This window comes from Peromyscus eremicus, chromosome 10 (genome assembly GCF_949786415.1).
Source record: "Peromyscus eremicus chromosome 10, PerEre_H2_v1, whole genome shotgun sequence".
In the NCBI taxonomy this organism is placed as follows: domain Eukaryota; kingdom Metazoa; phylum Chordata; class Mammalia; order Rodentia; family Cricetidae; genus Peromyscus; species Peromyscus eremicus.
This window is the reverse complement of record NC_081426.1, coordinates 25,065,547-25,083,729: the sequence shown is the minus strand read 5'-3', so window position 1 is coordinate 25,083,729 and position 18,183 is coordinate 25,065,547. Positions and strand designations below refer to the sequence as shown.

Sequence of the window (18,183 nt, the reverse complement as noted above, 5' to 3'; positions counted from 1 at the left end):
CAAAATCTACTTTTAGTACCTTACTCAGCATCTAGACTATAAAGGGGGAGAGGCTCTTGCCTGTCCTCTGTTCTGTGGGTTCTGCCTTGGAAAGAGGCCTGTAGGTGAAGACAGCTTGCTGGATAATGCCCTGTCCCTCCGGCAGGAAGCCCTGTTCCTGGCCTGGTATACGATCTTTTTTTTTTAATGATTTATTTATATTTATTTTATGTACATTGGTGTTTTGCCTGCATGTATGTCTCTGTGAGGGTATTGGATCTCCTGGAGCTGGAGTTACAGACAGTTGTGAGCTGCCATGTGGGTGCTGGGAATTGAACCCGGGTCCTCTGGAAGAGCAGCCAGTGCTCTTAACTGATGAGCCGTCTCCAGCCCCTGGTATATGATCTTTATAGGTTCCTTTGTCTATGGTAACCAATCATCACAAACGTGACAACTTAGCACATGTGTATTCCTTTACAATTTGTAGATAATAAATCTAAAGTTAGGATTACTGGGCTAAAGTTAAAAAAAAAAAAAAAAAGATCTTGGCAGGACCAGTCCCTTCTAGAGGCTCTAAGGGAGAATCTGTTCATCTGTTCTGGTGTATTGTTCCGCTTCTAGAATTACCGTGTTGACCTTGCCTGTGGCCCAGCCCTCCATCATCCAAGAGTATCTTTCCAATTGTGTCCCTCATCATAGCACCTTCTTCTCTGCTCTGGTTCTCTGGCCTCTGTCTTACCGCCCTTCCGATGGCATCGGCCTGCCCAGATAATCCAGGATAATCTCCACATCTTGAGACCCTTACCCTCATCATCCTTGCAAAGTCCCTTTCTGGGAGTGGGGAGGTGTTATTCTCAAATAGGAATGATGTAATTCTCAGCAAGGACTGGAAGCTACAGAGAAAAGAATGAGCAGAGGCTCCTGGAACAGCTGCTGTAATGAACATATGACAGTTGTGTGCTGTTTGCCATTGTGCTCAGGGGTCCCCACATGCATCACCTGTGTGGAGGTCAGGGGACGACTTACAGGACGCTTGTTCTCTCCTCCATGTGGGTCCCAGGGATTGAACTCAGGTTGTCCAGCTTGGCAACATGTGCCTTTACCTGCAGGGCCATATTGATGGCCAGTCCTAAGAGTTTAGTTCAGCCGGCGGTGGTGGCGCACGCCTTTAATCCCAGCACTCGGGAGGCAGAGCCAGGTGGATCTCTGTGAGTTTGAGGCCAGCCTGGGCTACCAAGTGAGTTCCAGGAAAGGCGCAAAGCTACACAGAGAAACCTTGTCTTGAAAAAAAAAAAAAAAAAAATCCATGATTTCCTAATATGGGTTAACATGGGTTATTTCTTTGGGGTTGGGGATTTAGCACAGTGGTAGAGTGCTTGCCTAGCAAGCACAAGGCCCTGGGTTCGGTCCTCAGCTCTGGAAAAAAAAAAAAAAAAAAAAAAAAGAGTTTAGTTCATATATTTGTGTCACTGATCCAATGAGAGTTTTTATATGATGTGGGGTAAGGATCCAACTTCATTTTCTGCGTATGAATATCCAATTGTCCCAGAGACCAGATGAAATACACTATTCTTTCCCATATTGAATTATCTTGGCAATCTTGTCAAAAATCAATTGATCTCCTAGGTATGGTGGTGCATACCTGTAATTCTAGCACCCCACAGGCTGAAGCAGGAGGATTGCTGAGAGTTCAAGACCGGCCTGGACTACATGGAAAGTACTCAGTTAGCCAGGGTTTCAAGTCAAAACAAAGAAATGAATTGAGTGTAGATGTAAGAGTCTGTCTGGCCTCTGGGTTCCATTGATGTATCTGTCTTTATGTTTCGTTACTGTGACTGTGGCCTGGTTTCAGAAGGTCAGGAAGCATGAGAGCTCCAGCTCTGTTCTTTTTCATTATTTGGTAATTTGGGAGCCTGTGCAGTCCCATATAAGTTTGTGAATCAGTTTTCCACTTATGAAAAAGTAAAAATGTTTAGCAATAAAATTTTAATTACTATTGTTGAATGTGTGTGTGTGCATGCACATACAGGTGTACATGTACGTGCAGGTGTGCAAGCACACATATACACATGTGTTTGTATGTGTGTAAGTGGGAGAACAACCTTTGAGGGTTTGTTCTTTCCCTCCAACTTGGTGGGTCCCGAGGATCAAACTCAGGCCATCAGGCTTGGCTGTGAGTGCCTTCACCCACTAAGCCACCTCACTGACCCAGGCATGAGAATTTTTATAGGGACTGTAGGGAATCGGTAAACTGCCTTTGGTAGTATTACCTTTTAAACAATATTAAGAGCAGGGTGTGTGGTCCACACTGAAACCCCAGCACTTGGAAAACAGAGGCAGGAACAGTAGTAAAAGGCCATCTTTGTCTACGTAATGTGTTTGAAGCCAAATTGCTATGTGAGACTGTCTCAAGAAAACAAAATCATGTGTTAGTGTTGTAAATACACAGGGTGTCTTTCCACCTAAATGGATTCCTTTTTTTGAGACTGAAACTCATTGTGTAGGCTGGGTTAGCCTCACACTCACAGTGATCTACATTTGCAAATGGCCCTTTTAATGCTATTATAAATTATTTTTTTGATGCTCTGTTCAGCCAGATGTGGCAGCACACCCCTTTAATCTCAGCACTCAGGAGGCAGACGCAGTGGATCTTTTTAAGTTTAAGGCCAGCTGGGGTTACAGGTGAGACCCTATCTAAAAACAAACAAACAACCCAAAAACCTCTGTTCATTTTGTTTGTTGTTGGTGTGTCCAGTATTCAGTGTGTCATTACTAGTAGTGATTAGACCCAAAATAGACTCTAGTTGTTCTTTTAATTTTTTCAGACAGGGTCTCACCTTTTCCAGGCTGACTGTCTCCAACTTTTTTTCAAGGAATATTTTTTTAATTAATTCTTTTTTATTTTATTTTTATTTTTGTTATGTATACAGTATTCTGCCTACGTGCATGCTTGCAGGCCAGAAGAGGGCACCAGATCTCATTACAGATGGTTGTGAGCCACCATGTGGTTGCTGGGAATTGAACTCAGGACCTCTGGAAGAACAGCCAGTGCTCTTAACTGCTGAGCCATCTCTCCAGCCCTCCAACTTTTTTAAAAATTATTTTTATTTTATTTTATGTGTGTGAGTGTATGTCTGTGCAGAGCATGTATGTCTGTGCAGAACATGTGTGCCTAGTGCCTCTGGAGGCCAGAAGAGGGCATCAGATCCCCTGGGACTGGAGCTCTATACAGACAGCTATAAGCCACCATGTGGGTGCTGGGAATGGAACCTGAGTTCTCTGCAAGAGCAACAAGTGCTCTTAACCACTGAGCCTTCTCTCCAGCCCCTCCAACTTCTTATGTACTGCTAGGATGACCTTGAACCTCTAATGCTCTCACCTCCACCTCTTGAGTGGTTGGAAAGTTAAGGAAGAAAGAGCAGGAGTTCAATGTCACTCTCCACATAGTAAATTAGAAGCTAGCCTGGACTACATGATTACAGGTGTGCACCACACACCACACACCCAGTTTGCATATGTGTTCTTGATGGGTTGATCTGTACCCTGAAGCTTTGCTGAATGTAAATTTTATTTATTAAGTTTAGTAATTTTTTTAAATTCTAGAGCCAAATCCTGGTTCTATCACTTACCAGTGGTGATGCAATATTCTGAAAATCTTTCTTACATCCCAAGAGACTGGAACTTTTGCAGCACCTCACAGTTGCTAACACACCTTGGGGTCACTTGAGACTGTTCTTGGTTGAATGGGGTTCATCACTTCAAGGATTTGACCTTTTATTTTCTTCCTTACTTAATACAACACCGATGCATGATTGGTGACTCAAGTTCATCACTAATTCATTTAATCCACAAACCAGCCGAATAGCTTTGGGCTTCCTACCTCAGGTTTCCTCATCATTTATTCACCTTGGAAAATGGGACTAAGGATATAGTTCCGCTGGTAGAGAGCACAAGCCCTGGATTTGATCCCTGGGACTACATACACCAGGGGTGGTGGTACACACCTGTAAACCCAGCGCTTGGGAGGTTAAGGAAGAAAGAGCAGGAGTTCAATGTCACTCTCCACATAGTAAATCAGAAGTTAGCCTGGACTACATGAGACCCTGTCTCAAAAGAGTGATACCTACACAGACTACAGATAGTTTATGTAATCTCATGGTTACCTCTTACCATGGAATTTGTCATCATTATAAGAAATTTGGGGTTATTCAGAGGACTGTAACATTTTTAGGCAAACCGCATGGGGGAGAGCCAGGTGAAGTGTCACGTGCCTGTAATAATGGTACTCAGGAGGCTGAGACAAGAGGATGGAAGTCCTGATTTTATTTCTTGCCTTTCAGGTCTCCACTTTAATGTTCAGATGTGGCTATGTGCTAGGGCATACATATGGATGTCTAATTTCTCCAGGGCAGACAGCTCAGAAAATTAATGCTCGGTTTTGCGAATCCTTGGCCATGTTAATAAGTGATTACTTGCCAGGGCCCATGGTGCCTGTAATCCTAGCCCTCAGGAGGTGGGAGCAGGAATTCAAAGTCATCTGGGAACACATCAAGTTAGAGGTAACCCTAGGATACATGAGACTTTTTTTGCTGGGCAGTGGTGGCGCACACCTTTAATCCCAGCACTTGGGAGGCAGAGGCAGGTGAATCTCTGAGTTCTAGGACAGGCTCCAAATGCTACACAGAGAAACCCTGTCTCGAAAAACCAAAAAACAAAACAAAACAAAAACAAACAAACAAAAAAAACCTTTTTTATTTAAAGGTGACCACCCTAAACTGCCCTGGCATTTTTTTAATAATTCAGCCTTCGTGGCAGATGGAGGTGGGTGCCAAAGATGGTATGTGGAGCCTAGCCTGGAGTGTTGACCAGAACTTTGGGGTATGGGGAGAGGGGCACTTGCTCCTTCTCTGAGGTATCACCCTCAGTTTCTACCAAACTACACCTTTAGTCACTGCATCATTCAAAACCCTTCTGTCTGTAAAGCAGCGTCTTAACCCTAAGAGTTTTGGTAAAGAGGGGGATTTATCACCTCAAGGGATGGCCACAAGCTGTGGATTGGATCATCAGGAAATGCACCATGGCTCTCTAGGTATCTTGTCCCTGTTCATTCCACCTTCTCAGAATATCTTACCATAGGTCTGGAAACATGGCTGCCCACAGCTCCTGACTCACATCTCGCTACCAGCCACTCTGGCGCTTCATTGGCAATTCTGGATCAGTCATCAGTGACCAGAGGTAGGAAAATTAGAAACATGATAGCTGAGAGCCATCTGGCTGGGGGTGGGGTGGGGAGGGGGGCGGAGAAGCAACTCCTGGGAGAGGTGTTGGGCAAGTAGAATAAGAGGTCATGCCAGTCTCACCAAGGATTTACAAGTGAAGATGCCATGGAAACCTGTAGAGCTTTTGAAATTACTTCTTGAGCCAGGCATAGTGGTGCATGCGTGTAACCCCAGGGATCTGGGAGGGAGAGACAGGAATACAAGTTCAAGGTAACTCTGGCATTTAAGTAAGACACTGTCTCCAAATGAAAATATAACAGGGGTGGGAGTAGGGTACTGAGAAAATCAAATCCATGCCCAGAGAAGCACATTGGATGTAACTTAGGTGATGACTGCAGTCTTTACCACAGATGAATTAGCCATGTGTGGCCTCTTATACACAAGGTACTTCTCATCTAACATGCAGAGTCCATGGACCATCCAACATCCTCCCGGGGCTCACTGTTCCCAGGCACCCCAGCGTCAGTGTTCATTAGGGTAAACTGGGGTTTGACAAAGCGTGTACTTTCCCCGTGCCTCCCTCTCAGACTGTGATGTCCACAGCGTGGAGTCAGGAGTCTGTGGCTCCCAGGTGACGCTGATGAAGGTGATCCACAGACCATACTACAGAATGATCCCTTAGGCCACCGGCACAGATCTGGTGTGACATCCAGACCTCCTGTCCCTTCCTCCAGCCTTCCCAGGGGAAGAGAACAAACAAGAACAGCCACAGTTCTACTTTAGAAGCACTTGGTTTTATTGCATGGGAGCAATTGAAAGTGGACTCCAGTGGAAAGTGCGCCGTGGCATGGTTCAGTGGCCAGTGCCCTGCCTCACCTGCTGCAGCTCTTCCAGGGCAGAGTGCTGGGCAAGGGCCTGACCACTCCTTTGGAAAACAAGAAGGCATTCGGGAATAGGTTACATTTCAAGCATAATGCATTCCTAACTGCTCATTCATTACTGCGGTCACCTGTCAGTTGTACATACAGGAAATAAATGCACTTATCTGGAAAGGAGGGGGCAGTTTTCAGTCAAGTGGTTTTCATGTAGCATTTGGCATACATCACGTTCGGCTACAATAAGCTATCGTAATTGTCCATCACCTGGAGTGGGCTTGGGGCGTCGGGGGCCAGGGCTCAGGGTATCTTCTCTCGCTAACTTAATCCTAATAGAAATTCCTGTTTGGTGAGGGCACACCCATCATCTAAACAGTGTTTCTTCTTACAGAAAGGAAAGGAAGAAATAAAATTGATTACGCTGACCCTTGGGCACTGGGACCCTCCTGAGTTTCTTTGGCTGTTCTGGATGTCCCTCTGTCTCAGCCTTACTTCTCCCCCTTGGTGACCTTGTCCTCTGCAGCCTTCTGTGGGGGCTGGCTATCTTTTTGGTCTGTGCTGGAGGATTTTTCAGCCTTTTCCGTCTTGGGCTTGCTGGACTCTTTGGAAAGGCCCTTGTCATCCTCCTTGGCCTTGGCCTCCGTCTTGGGTTTCTCCTCGGGCTTCTTGGACTCCGTGACCTTCTCCTCTTTGCTGTCTTTCTTCTCTGGTGCTGCCGGCATCTCTTCTTTCTGTGGCTTTTCCTTCTCTGCGGGTCTGCTGGGTTCTTTGGCCTTGGTGTCATCGGCTTCCGTATCGGTCGTCTCTGCCTTCTCTTTGGATTTAGTCTCTTCCTTCACCTCCGTCTTGGCAGGAGTCTCCTTCTCTGGGGTCACTGCTTTCTTCTGATCTCCAGACTCTTCCTTCTTGGCTTCCCCTGTAGAGTCCTTGGGCTTTTCTATGGGGGTTTCCTTCTTCTCCTCCACCTTGGCCTGTGGGGCCTCCTTCTTGGGTGGTTCGTCTTTCTTGCTCGCCTTCTCCTCCGTTTTTGGTGGAGCAGGGGTCTTCTCTTCCTCTGCTTTCTTTGGGGGTTCTTTAGCTTTCACGTCCTCCTTCACAGGGGACCTCACCTCTTCCTTCTTGGGAACTTCCTTCTCAGGGGACTTGGCCTTCTCAGGGGACTTGACCTCCTCCTTGGCAGGACTTTTGGCCTGCTCGGGAGATTTGATGTCTGTGGGGGACTTTGTTTCCTCCTTCCCTGGAGTCTTGGCTTCTGGAGATTTCACATCTAGAGTCTTGGCCTTCTCAGGGGACTTTGATTCCTCCTTCACTGGGCTCTTAGCCTTCTCAGGGGATTTCACCTCAGCTGGAGGCTTGACCTCTTCCTTCACAGGGGACTTGGCCTTCTCGGGAGACTTAACCTCTGCTGGTGATTTTGCCTCTTCCTTCTCCGGGGACTTGGCTTGGGCTGGAGACGTTGCTTCTTCCTTGACTGGGGACTTGGCCTTCTCTGGAGATTTTACTTCAGCTGGGGACTTCACTTCTTCCTTCACAGGGGACTTGGACTCCTCAGCTGGGGATTTTGCTCCTTCCTTCACAGGGGTCTTAGCCTTCTCAGGAGATTTTACCTCAGCTGGTGACTTGGCCTCAGCTGGAGATTTTACCTCAGCTGGTGACTTGGCCTCAGCTGGTGACTTGGCCACAGTTGGGGACTTGGCTTCAGCTGGAGATTTTACCTCAGCTGGTGACTTGGCCACAGTTGGGGACTTGGCTTCAGCTGGAGATTTTACCTCAGCTGGTGACTTGGCCACAGTTGGGGACTTGGCCTCAGCTGGTGACTTGGCTTCAGCTGGTGACTTGGCCTCAGCTGGAGATTTTTCCTCAGCAGGTGATTTTACCTCAGCTGGAGATTTTACCTCAGCAGGTGATTTTACCTCAGCTGGGGACTTGGCCTCTTCCTTCACAGGAGGTTTGGTTTCCTTTTCTGGAGATGCGGCCTCTTCCGCAGGGGGAGAGGTGACTTCTTCTCCTCCTCCCTCTTCAGTCTCTTCTTCGCCTTCCTCCTCCTCTTTGGCCTCTTTTTCCTCCTCTTCCGTCACTTCTTCAGTCACCTGGATCTCTTCTGTCTGCTCCTCCACAATCACGGTTTCCTTCTCTGACTTTTCTACCACTTTTATCTTCTCTTCACTCTTGACTTTTATGTGAGTGGATGTGGAGGGAATCTTCGGGAGTCCCTCAGTCAGAGAGAAGGGACTTGGACCAAAGCCAATGCGACACTCTTCGCCTTCCAGGAGCTTTCTGCGAAATGGATAATGACACACACCATTAACGCAGAGCAGATGTGCGGGTCTGGAATCTTCCTTGGTTTTCCGGAAGCCCTACTGCATTCAGTGACAGGCTTTGGTGAATGAAGGATATGAATGAATGGGAGGAATTTCCTTTTCTTTTTTTCTTCTTTCCTTCCTCTCTCCTTCCCTATTGCTCTCTCTTTGGTTATTTCTGGTGCTGAGGACTGAGTCATGCTAAGCACACACCCTCCACGGGGTCACAGCCTCAGCAGGAAGCACTTTGAGAATGGAGAAAGTTACTTAACAAAGCGTTCCGGTGACCACCCACGGAGCCTGACCCTCAGGGGACTGCACTGCTGTTGATGGGAGGAACCATCTCCCTAAAGAATGGTCCTCAATAGAAAAGTCCTACATTGATAAATGTACGCTTATTGTCTCTCAACTAACACCTAATTCAAGAGAAAGTTGGAGGGTTGGGGGTATGACTCTGTGCAATATTGCTGGTCCAGTATGTGTGAGGTACTGGGTTTGGAAAAAGAGACGTGACTATCGAAAGTTGTGCATAACCTCTACATGCACACACACACACACACACACACACACACACACACACACACTAAAAATGAAAAATAAATCCCTCCCATGTCTGAAAGAGAAAAGCTGAGGACAAGTGAGCCCACACTTAGAAATTTAGTTTGAGAGGTCTTGGAATATTGCCATTTAGAGCTGTCCTGGCACCTTTCACAGCCAGCCTGTGGGATTTCTCCTCTCACTTAGCTTTTCACTAGATGGCGACCTTATCCAAGCTACCCAGACCCTTAAGGCCTTACTTTCTCATTGGTAGAGAGGTGACCTCCAGAGTCCTTACCTCAGAAGGCTGTTTCTGTGAGATAAGGAGTATTAAGGGTTTGGCGGAGCTCTTGCTTAGAGAAGTATAGGGAGTTTCCCCTAGAGCAGTGTTTTCCAAATCTAACAGCTGACAAATTACCCTGGCTCCTGTTAAACTACAGATCTCAATCCAGCAGCCTGGGGCAGGGCCTTGGCCTAACTGACTCAAGGATCACTCTGGTTCCTGGCTAGTGCACTGCACTGAGCAGAAGGTTAGACCAGAGCAAGAGGTAGACAGCCAAGGGTCACCAACCAGAAGCGGCCTTCATGATGTCAGCCCTGCTAGACTGGGGGCACTCATCTTTGGGGACTGGTCTTCTCATGGCTACCATTCCGTGAGCACTGTGACTGCCCAGAAGAACCTGTGTCGGCTGGATTTCCCTGTGAACAAGACTGGCTGAGCCTCCCGACAACCCATGGATGGCATGCATGCTGCTTCTGCATCCCCACTCGTTTTCTGCAGGCCTCGTGAGCTAAGGATGGACTTATAATGGTCCCCGACTACCTGAGCACCTCTTCCTCCAAAGTAAGTCTCTGACTAGCTGGGTTTGGGGTAGATACAGCCAGAAATAAAACAAGTCACTCTTGAGCCAATGAGATAGCCCAGTGTAAGCATGCCTACCACTGAGCCCAAGGACTTGGTAAGTTTGATACCCAGGACCCACATGGTGGGGGCAAAAAACCAACTCCCCAGACTGTCTTCTGACCTCCATATGTGTGTGCATGCAAACACACACACACACACACACACACACACACACACACACCCTCTAACCTCCATGTGTGTGCATGCAGGCACACATACACAAATAAATAAATAAAATGTAATTAAAAGAAAATAAGTCAGCTTCAAGATTCCTGCCTCTTGGGAAGTAGACTACTTCTCAGGAGCTGAGGGCAGGGGACAATGAGGAGTCTTGCAAGGGGTATGCAGTTTGAGTTTGGGATGGTGAAAACAGCTCTGGGAATGGATGGAGATGAGTGCTGCATGTGCAAATGTACTTACCACCACCGAACTGTCTATTTAAAATGGTTAAATGGATGCCAGCCGGTGGTGGGGCACACCTTTAATCCCAGCACTTGAGAAGCAGAGACAGGTGGATCTCTGTGAGTTTGAGGCCAGCCTGGTCTACAGAGTGAGTTCCAGGACAGGCTCCAAAGCTACAGAGAAACTCTGTCTTGAAAAAAAAGTTAAATCGCAAATTTTAAGATATGGATTTTTGTTTGTTTGTGTTTTTGTTTTTGATTTTCTGAGACAGGGTTTCTCTTTGTAACAGCCCTGGCTGTCCTGGAACTCACTCTGTAGACCAGGCTGGCCTCGAACTCACAGAGATCCACCTGCCTCTGCCACCCAAGTGCTGGGATTAAAGGTGCACACCACCACCGCCCAGCAAGATACGGATTTTACAACATTTTTCTTATTTTATTGTGTGTGTACATGGGTATAGATACATGTGCACATGCACTGTTATGGACAACAGGACATCAGGAATCAGTTCTCTTTCTGTAGTAGATTCTGGTGATCAAACTTAGGCCCTCAGACTTGTATAGCAAGTGCCTTTACCACTGAACCATCCTGCCTATCATATATCATTAAAATATATTTTACTAGAATTAAGACTGAGGGATAGCTGGGCCGTTAAAGGTTCAGGCTCACAACTGAAATACTTTGGGCTGGTAGGATGGCCATGGGGGTAGCGATGCCTGATGCACAAGCCTGAAGGCCTGACTCCAATCTCCAGAACCACACGAAGGTGAAAGAAGAGAACAGACCCTACAAAGTTGTCCTCCGCCTCTACACATGCACCACAGCGTGCGCGTGTGTACACACACACACACACACACACACACACACACACAAATAAAAAATGAAAATAAATAGAAATACTTATGTTTTAGTAGGCTGTGGTAGTGCACACCTTTAATCCCAACACTTGGGAGGCAGAGGTAGATGGGTCTCCTCTACGAGTTAGAGAGCAGCCTGGTCTACATAGTGAGTTCAAGGCCAGACAGGGCCACATAGTAACATCTGTTTAAAAAACAAGAAAAAATAAAAACCAAAAAACTTCTGTCTCTAAAAAGTAGCAGGCTACCTAAACACAACTTGAAACTGAAGGCTTAGTACTCCATGGGAACACAGAGTTCTATGCAGCCTCAAGGCTCTGAGAACACAGGGCTCTATGTTCCTCAAGGCTCTGAGAACACAGGGCTCTATACTCCTCAAGGCTCTGAGCACACAGGGCTCTATACTCCTCAAGGCTCTGAGAACACAGGGCTCTATATTCCTTCAAGGCTCTGAGAACAGAGGACTCTATACAGTTTCAAGGCTCTGAGAACACAGGGCTCTATGCTCCTCAAGGCTCTGAGAACACAGGGCTCTATACTGTTTCAAGGCTCTGAGAACACAGGGCTCTATATTCCTCAAGGCTCTGAGAACACAGGGCTCTATATTCCTTCAAGGCTCTGAGAACACAGGACTCTATACTGTCTCAAGGCTCTGAGAACACAGGGCTCTATGCTCCTCAAGGCTCTGAGAACACAGGGCTGTATACCACTCAAGGCCCCTGGGCTGTCTCACCTGTAAGCAGCAATCTCGATATCCAGGGCCATCTTGACATTGAGCAGGTCCTGGTACTCTCGGAGCTGCGCCGCCATCTCCCATTTGGTGTTTCTCAGCTCACTGTCCAGCTGCTGAATAGCGTCCTGGGGATGACAGATCAGGCAAAGTCATCTGCCAGCCAGTACCTGGCCCTCAGTTCCAGGTAAGCTGGGGCCACCCTGCTCAGCCACCTGACTGGGGACAAAGCCTCCTACCCTGTCAACACTGCAAGCTGCTCAAGTATAGACATGAAAAAATCTGGATCAAAAACCTCAGCCTGAGGAAAGATCTGGAATGAGATACAACAGACACTGGCTCAGTCAGTAAAGTGATGGGTGAGTTTTCACAGACATCCTAGAAAGTGCTCCGTGCAAGGGCTGAGTGAGGTGCAGCCCAGGGGTAGAACAGTTGAGCAGCATCCGACACAGGGCCCTGGGGAGAGAGCAGTTTAGCTACTTTGATTTCTATTCTTTCCAAAAGTGCCTGCAAGTGTCAATGCATGGCAAGTGTCTGCTCTTTGATTACATCCCCCAGAAGCATACTGAATAGAGATGAAACTTCTTCCCCCTGAGCACTGCTTCAAGTGAACCTTTCCAACTGTCCTTACCTCCTGGGTTTTCTCCAGTTCCCAATGGCTCTGTAATCATCACGTTCACTTGTTTACCCAGTTCTAAGAAAGTGACACTTTTCTCCCCAAGACCGGTTTTGATTGAAGAAATCTGCCAAAGCTGCCCCCAGGCCACACCCACGGACACTGGTGGCTAGTCTTAGAATACCTACTCTAACCAAGATTATGCTGAGCATTTATATTTAAGTAGTAAATTATTCCTTAGGTGCTAGGATGGAGCCCAGGACCTCTTGCATACTAGGAAGGCAAGAACTCTACCACTGAGCTAACCCCCGAAGTTGGCGACCTTCCCAGCTCTACAATGCAGTGTTTTTGTTCCATTGTTCCTTCTTTTCACCTCAGAGAAGGAATTTTAATTGAGACAGGCAGATAACTCCAGGTCACACAACAAAAAATAATGTGATGACTGACTAAGAGACCAGGGTCCTGCTCTAAGAAAGAAAGTGCCCCCCCGCCCCCTCCCCCCCCACCCCCACCCCCTCACCCCCCACCGCCCCCCCTCCCCCAGTTCACCTGGTAGGAGGCAATGTCTGCCTGATGACGGTCCTCTAGCTCAGAGCGCTGCCTCTCCAGCGAATCCTTGGTGCTCTTCAGGGCCTCCAACTCTGTGGTCCTGGCCTGCAGCTGCCGCCGGTACTCACTTATCTCCTCCTGTGCCGTGCGCATAGCATCTGTATTCACCTTGGCTGCCTCTGACAGTCGGTCCAACCTCACTGAACAGGGGAGGAACCAGGGCACAGGTTAGGCACACCTGAGCTTGGCTTCCAATGCTCAGATTTGGAAGGTGATACAACATGGGTTGAATATGTGCCAAGATGTTAATCCGCCCCATCCTATGACAGTCAAGCAGCTCTTGTCCAGAGCCACCCAGCTAGTGAGTGGCAGGATTCAAATCTAGTCTATTTGGCTTTGAAAAACAGACTGTGTCTCCCTCAACTGGATCCATAAACCACTCAGGAAAAAGGAGGGTCCTGTTCCCGGTTCCAGTGCCTGACAGAACTCCTTAACAAAGGGCCGGCATACTGAGGGGTTCAGCTGGGGTCTGCAGGCTTGTGGAGGAAGTTAACATTCCTGTGATCTCACCAAGCATGAAAGCTGTGGGAGTGATCAGTTACGATGCAGCCATGGTAACTTCCTTGCAGATTTCTGCAGAGTCCAAGGTCATAGGGGAGCCCAAGGCCTGTGTACCAGCCCTTTGTCCCTTCCTCTACCTGACTTCATTCCCTAGCACATCCTGAGCCAATCGAAGCTGTACATTGGCCTCTGTCACCAACTGGCTCCTCAGATCTTCCAGTGGAAATCAGAAATTGGTCTTAAACTCTGGAAAGGGAACATCCCACATACAAGAGCTGATCCTGGTGGAAAGAAAGAGGCCAGCTGGTGGGAACATATATCCTTGGATGCTCTGCTTGGGTGAAGGGCAAACCTAAAAGAAGAGGTCCCCTCTGGGAGGAGCCTTGCTGCAGAGATGGGGGAAGGGACGGTTCACCGCCACTGCAAAGGCGTGGAGCATGAAAGAGGGAATTCCTAGCATCCAAGTCCCAGTATTCCTGGCTTTGCCTGACGTTAGCAAACTTAAAAACCACCCAAGTGAGGATTCTCAGCTTGTGGATCGCAGACACCTTTGGAAAGCACCTGAGCTCTTCAGTCTCCTCCAGAACAATGCACAGGTATAAGGATGGTGTCAGGAAGGATTCTGCATCTGAGACTAGGAAGCCCAGTTTCTCCATGACCCAATCCCAAAAAGAAACAAGAACCAGAGAGGGTCAATGTGGTCAAGGTCACCCTGCAGCTACTGGGCAGTGCTTCAGGGCAACTGCAGTCTAGCTGACTCAGAACCCCTGGAAGTTGGGGGAGAAAGGGAGATGGGAGGTCCCAGCTTTTGAGAGGAAGAAGGGTATATTAAATAGCACCGAAGCTTCCTCGGCCACCTGCAGTCATGAGGTCCACATGCTGGTTCCAAACTGGCTAGAAAGGGTGTGAAAATGGAAGGCTCCTTTCATCTTACACAGCGGATTACTAAAGTGGGGACATGATGCACCGAGCGAGTAGTGGCAAGAAGAATGGTGGGTGTCAGCAGAATACTCCTGCCCCACCCTCTGCGCAGGGTGCGACAAAGGGTGGGCGGAGTTGACAGGGCAAGCGGGTGCTTGATACCCTGAGTCTAGATGGGGCTTGTTCTGTTCAAAAGAGAGACTGGTCTGAAACTGGGGTCCGCCTAACGGTGTGAGGAGCAGAGGGGTTAGCCCAGCGTTTAAGTACGGACATAAATAATGTGGAAGGAGGCAACTAAAGGAAAATGCACGGTTGGGGTGCCCCAAGGGAGGGCCAGAGTAAAACCGCTACTTTAAGAGGTGGCATGCACTTTGCAGAGGGTCCAGCTACTTCCGGGCGGACTCCTCTACCGGCTCGTTGGTGAACCCATTGGCTGCTCACTGCCCCGCCAGGAGGGGGCGACCCTTTTCCCACCCCACGCGCCCGCGCACCTCGGAACCACTCCTCTGACTGCAGCGTGCTCTGCACCGCATGGCCTTCGAGCTGCGCGCGGATCTCCCGCAGCGCCGACGTCACGTCGCACTTGAGAGCGTCGCGCGCCTCGGCGTGCGCCTGCGCTTGCGCCGCACCGCAGCCCTGGATCTGCCCGAGCAGCTCGCCCACCTCCTCCTGGTGGTGGCGCCGCAGGTAGCCGCACTCCTCCTGCAGCGCCTGCGCCTTCTTCTGCAGCTCCACGCGCGCGGCTTCCGCCTCCTGCGCGAAGCGGGCCAGGGCGCGCGCCGCCGCCTCCGCCTCCTCGCGCTGCCGGGCCTCCTCGTCCAGTCGCTGTCGCACGTGCGCGATGTCCTCCAGCAGGTGCTCCTGCTCCAGGCGCAGCTGGCCGCGGGCCGCGCCCAGGCGCAGCACGGCGCCGCGCATCTCCCGCACCTCGCGCTCGTACAGCTCGCCCATGGCGGCGCGGCCGGCTTGCTGCTGCCGCAGCGCCGCCGCCTCGCCCTCCAGGCTGCGGTTGTGCGCCTCGAGCTGCCTCACCTTGTCGATGTAGCCCGCGAAGCGGTCGTTCAGAGCCTGCAGCTGCTCCTTTTCGCTGCGCGCCGCCGCCGCCGCCACCACGCAGCCCTCCGGCCCGTTGCTCAGTGTGTCTAGTGAGTCGGTGCTCGAGGCGGCGCCGGCTCCGCGGAAGCGGCTGGGCGAGGCGGACACGGAGCTCACCGACGTCCGCGCCCACGAGTGGAAGCCGCTGGAGGAGCCGGTCGCGGAGCGCGTGCCGCCGGTGCCCGCCTTGCGGCCCAGCGCGTAGTGCAGGCCGCCGCCTCCGTGCAGCGGCGCGAACGGGGCGCCCAGCAGCGCATCGGCGCCGCCGAAGCTCATCATGGCCGGAGCAGGTGCGGCCGCCGGCAGAGCGGGAGAGCGGGGCCGGGCCGGGGCGGGCAGCACTGCGGCAGCTCCGGGACGCCGGCTCTTTTATATCCGCGGTGCCCGGGTCCGGCCCCTCGGCAGTGGGGGGCTGGGGAGGAGGGCCCCGCCCTCTCCACCTCCTCCCCCGCGGCCCCGGGCCGACCGGCTCCGCCGCAGTGAGAGGGGCGGGGCGGGGGGGGGGGGACGACCCAGGAGTGAAGGGGAATCGTCGCATCGCATCGTCAGTGAAGCCTCCCGAGGTCAGACCAAGGAGTAAAGGACTTCCGGAGCGGACAAGTGCAGACCTCCAGGTGCATGTAGGAAGACCCTATTGGTGTGCTCAGAATTAAGAGAGGGCACCCGAAATCGGGACAGGGGCTTGAGAACTGACGGGGCAGGGTGCCTGCGGGTTGAAGCGATGGGAGACTCTGCAATGATTAGTATGGGAGGACCCCTCATGAGAGGCGACACGAGGTTCCCTGATAGTTAGAGAGGACCTTGAGATGAAGAGTGCCGAGACTGCAACCACCCTCGGAGGGATTCTGAACGGCATTGCACCGTAGACGCTACCGAGAATAAATGGGGACCCCCCCCCCCAGCTGAAGGTGCAGTGTTCCCCTGATAGGTAGAGCGGCCACCCCGGAGGGGCTTAAGGAACTCTACAGCTGACTGCGGGGTGGGAGAGGGGCACATGGAGTTTGAAAGAACTGCAGAGCTACCCTGAGGGAACATGGGAAACTGCAGAAGGAGAAAGAGAACGCAGGATGGGAGGGGAACTTGATGTTCTCCAAAACGTCCAGTGACCAGGACTGGAAGTGGAGACTCTCTTGCCCAGCAAGGGAAACTGTCGGCGAAGAAGCAGAGGGTCCCTGAGTAGGCAGCAAGCCCCTGCCCCGAGTGTGGACCCAGAGAACACCCAAGCCAGGTTCTGCAAACAGGGCGGAGGGGTGGGAGGTCAGCTCTGTGCTTTGCCGGCTGAATGACCTTGTACAAACTGTGTTCTCTCCCGCTTGGTTTCCCCTTGTGTACAACGGACAAGATGCAACTCCAAACCCCCAAGTGCCCCCAGGAGCTTCCTTCTTGGGGGATCTCTGGCTGAATTCTGGGAAGGGAGCCCACATTACCAGTGGATATCTAGCATCTACGTTCCTACACCTGAGAAGTTTGTCTTCCTTCCTTCCTTCCTTCCTTGCCTGGCTTTTCTCAGTTTCATCTTGCCATCTCACTCCTATCCCCACAATAGATAAGCCAATGCCATAGGCATCCATCCCTTCATGATCCCGAGGAAGTGGTGGGGTGGCTTCTCAGTACCAAAGCCCACCACCCTCCTGAGCCCCACAGATGATTCAGGTAAAGGGGCCGCGGAGGGGCTCAGACTTGGCGGCCTTGCTTTGTTCTATGGGTTTGGTTTTCCTGTCAATTGCGGTGTTAGTGGAGACTTCCGGCCGCTGTCGCTTCAGCACCAGGGACAGAGATTACTGGGCAGGGTTGATCTAGGTCTTACAGAGTGGGCAGGTTTGAGGCTCTTCCAAGCTTCACCCCTGAGCTGTGCCGATGGGAACTGCGGAGGGGTGGATGAGTCATACGGCAGGGTCTCAAAGTGACCTACCCTTGCATGTGAGTGACCCACCCCTCAATGTCCTGTCCAGTTCGTGGCTTTCTGTGAAGCTCTCCCTGTCAACCTCTACCGGGAGCAGACACGGACCATGCCTACTGACAAGCGCTGGGAACCGGTGTAGACGTCCTCAGATCAGAACTTCTCCCAGAAAATTACCTCAAGTCCCACCGCACCCCAGTTTACTGTGGTTCTCTTTCTAGCGGGATCCTGGAGACAGAAACTGACAGATTGACCGAAAAAGACCCCCGCCTGCCCCTCTTTCCCTGCGCTCTCATTTATCCCCAGCCCCTGGCTGCAGCCTGACCCTCACAGCTGGGGAAGTGATGGCACTGTCCCTTTAACCACGTTGTACTGGAAGGAGAGTGCACTGGGGAGGAGGGGGAGGGAGTTTCTAGTTTCTCATGGCGAAGCAGAACATGATGAAGCATTTTCCCGATTTAAAGGTCCAGTCATACCGCTGTTGGCAGGGGCGGAAAGGCTGAGGGGAGTGGCTTGTCAGAGGCACCGAAAAATGTCGTGGGGAGGGGGCCTGCGTAGGGGCCCCCTGGCATCCAGATTGCTCCCCGTTCATTTTTCATCCTGCTTGAATTTTGCCATTAGATCCTTGTTCCTTTGAGCCTCTTCAGCTGGCTGCAGAATGCGCATGCTTTTCTTGGGTGTGGGACGTCTGATAAGCAGTTGATAGCAAAAAGGAATGAAGGGAATGTGGGGTGAAGG

General features: G+C 50.6%; 1 protein-coding gene across 1 annotated transcript; it reads right to left on the bottom strand.

Annotated features, from left to right (window-relative positions):
* Positions 1–5,970: 5,970 nt before the first annotated feature.
* On the bottom strand, positions 5,971–15,824 carry Nefh (neurofilament heavy chain). Its single transcript, XM_059275016.1, has 4 exons — positions 14,942–15,824; positions 12,969–13,168; positions 11,807–11,931; positions 5,971–8,350 (listed from the first exon to the last, which is right to left on the bottom strand). The coding sequence occupies exons 1-4, from the start codon at positions 15,822–15,824 to the stop codon at positions 6,562–6,564; spliced, it is 2,997 nt and encodes a 998-aa protein (XP_059130999.1). The 3' UTR covers positions 5,971–6,561.
* Positions 15,825–18,183: the final 2,359 nt, after the last annotated feature.

Excerpts from the sequence above, each read along its gene's own strand:
- Nefh (XM_059275016.1), bottom strand. The coding sequence starts at position 15,824 with ATGATGAGCTTCGGCGGCGCCGATGCGCTGCTGGGCGCCCCGTTCGCG. Across the intron at positions 11,932-12,968 it reads CAGACATTGCCTCCTACCAG|GACGCTATTCAGCAGCTGGA; the intron begins GTGAACTGGGGG and ends TGTCATCCCCAG. Across the intron at positions 8,351-11,806 it reads ATCGAGATTGCTGCTTACAG|AAAGCTCCTGGAAGGCGAAG; the intron begins GTGAGACAGCCC and ends TCCATTTCGCAG.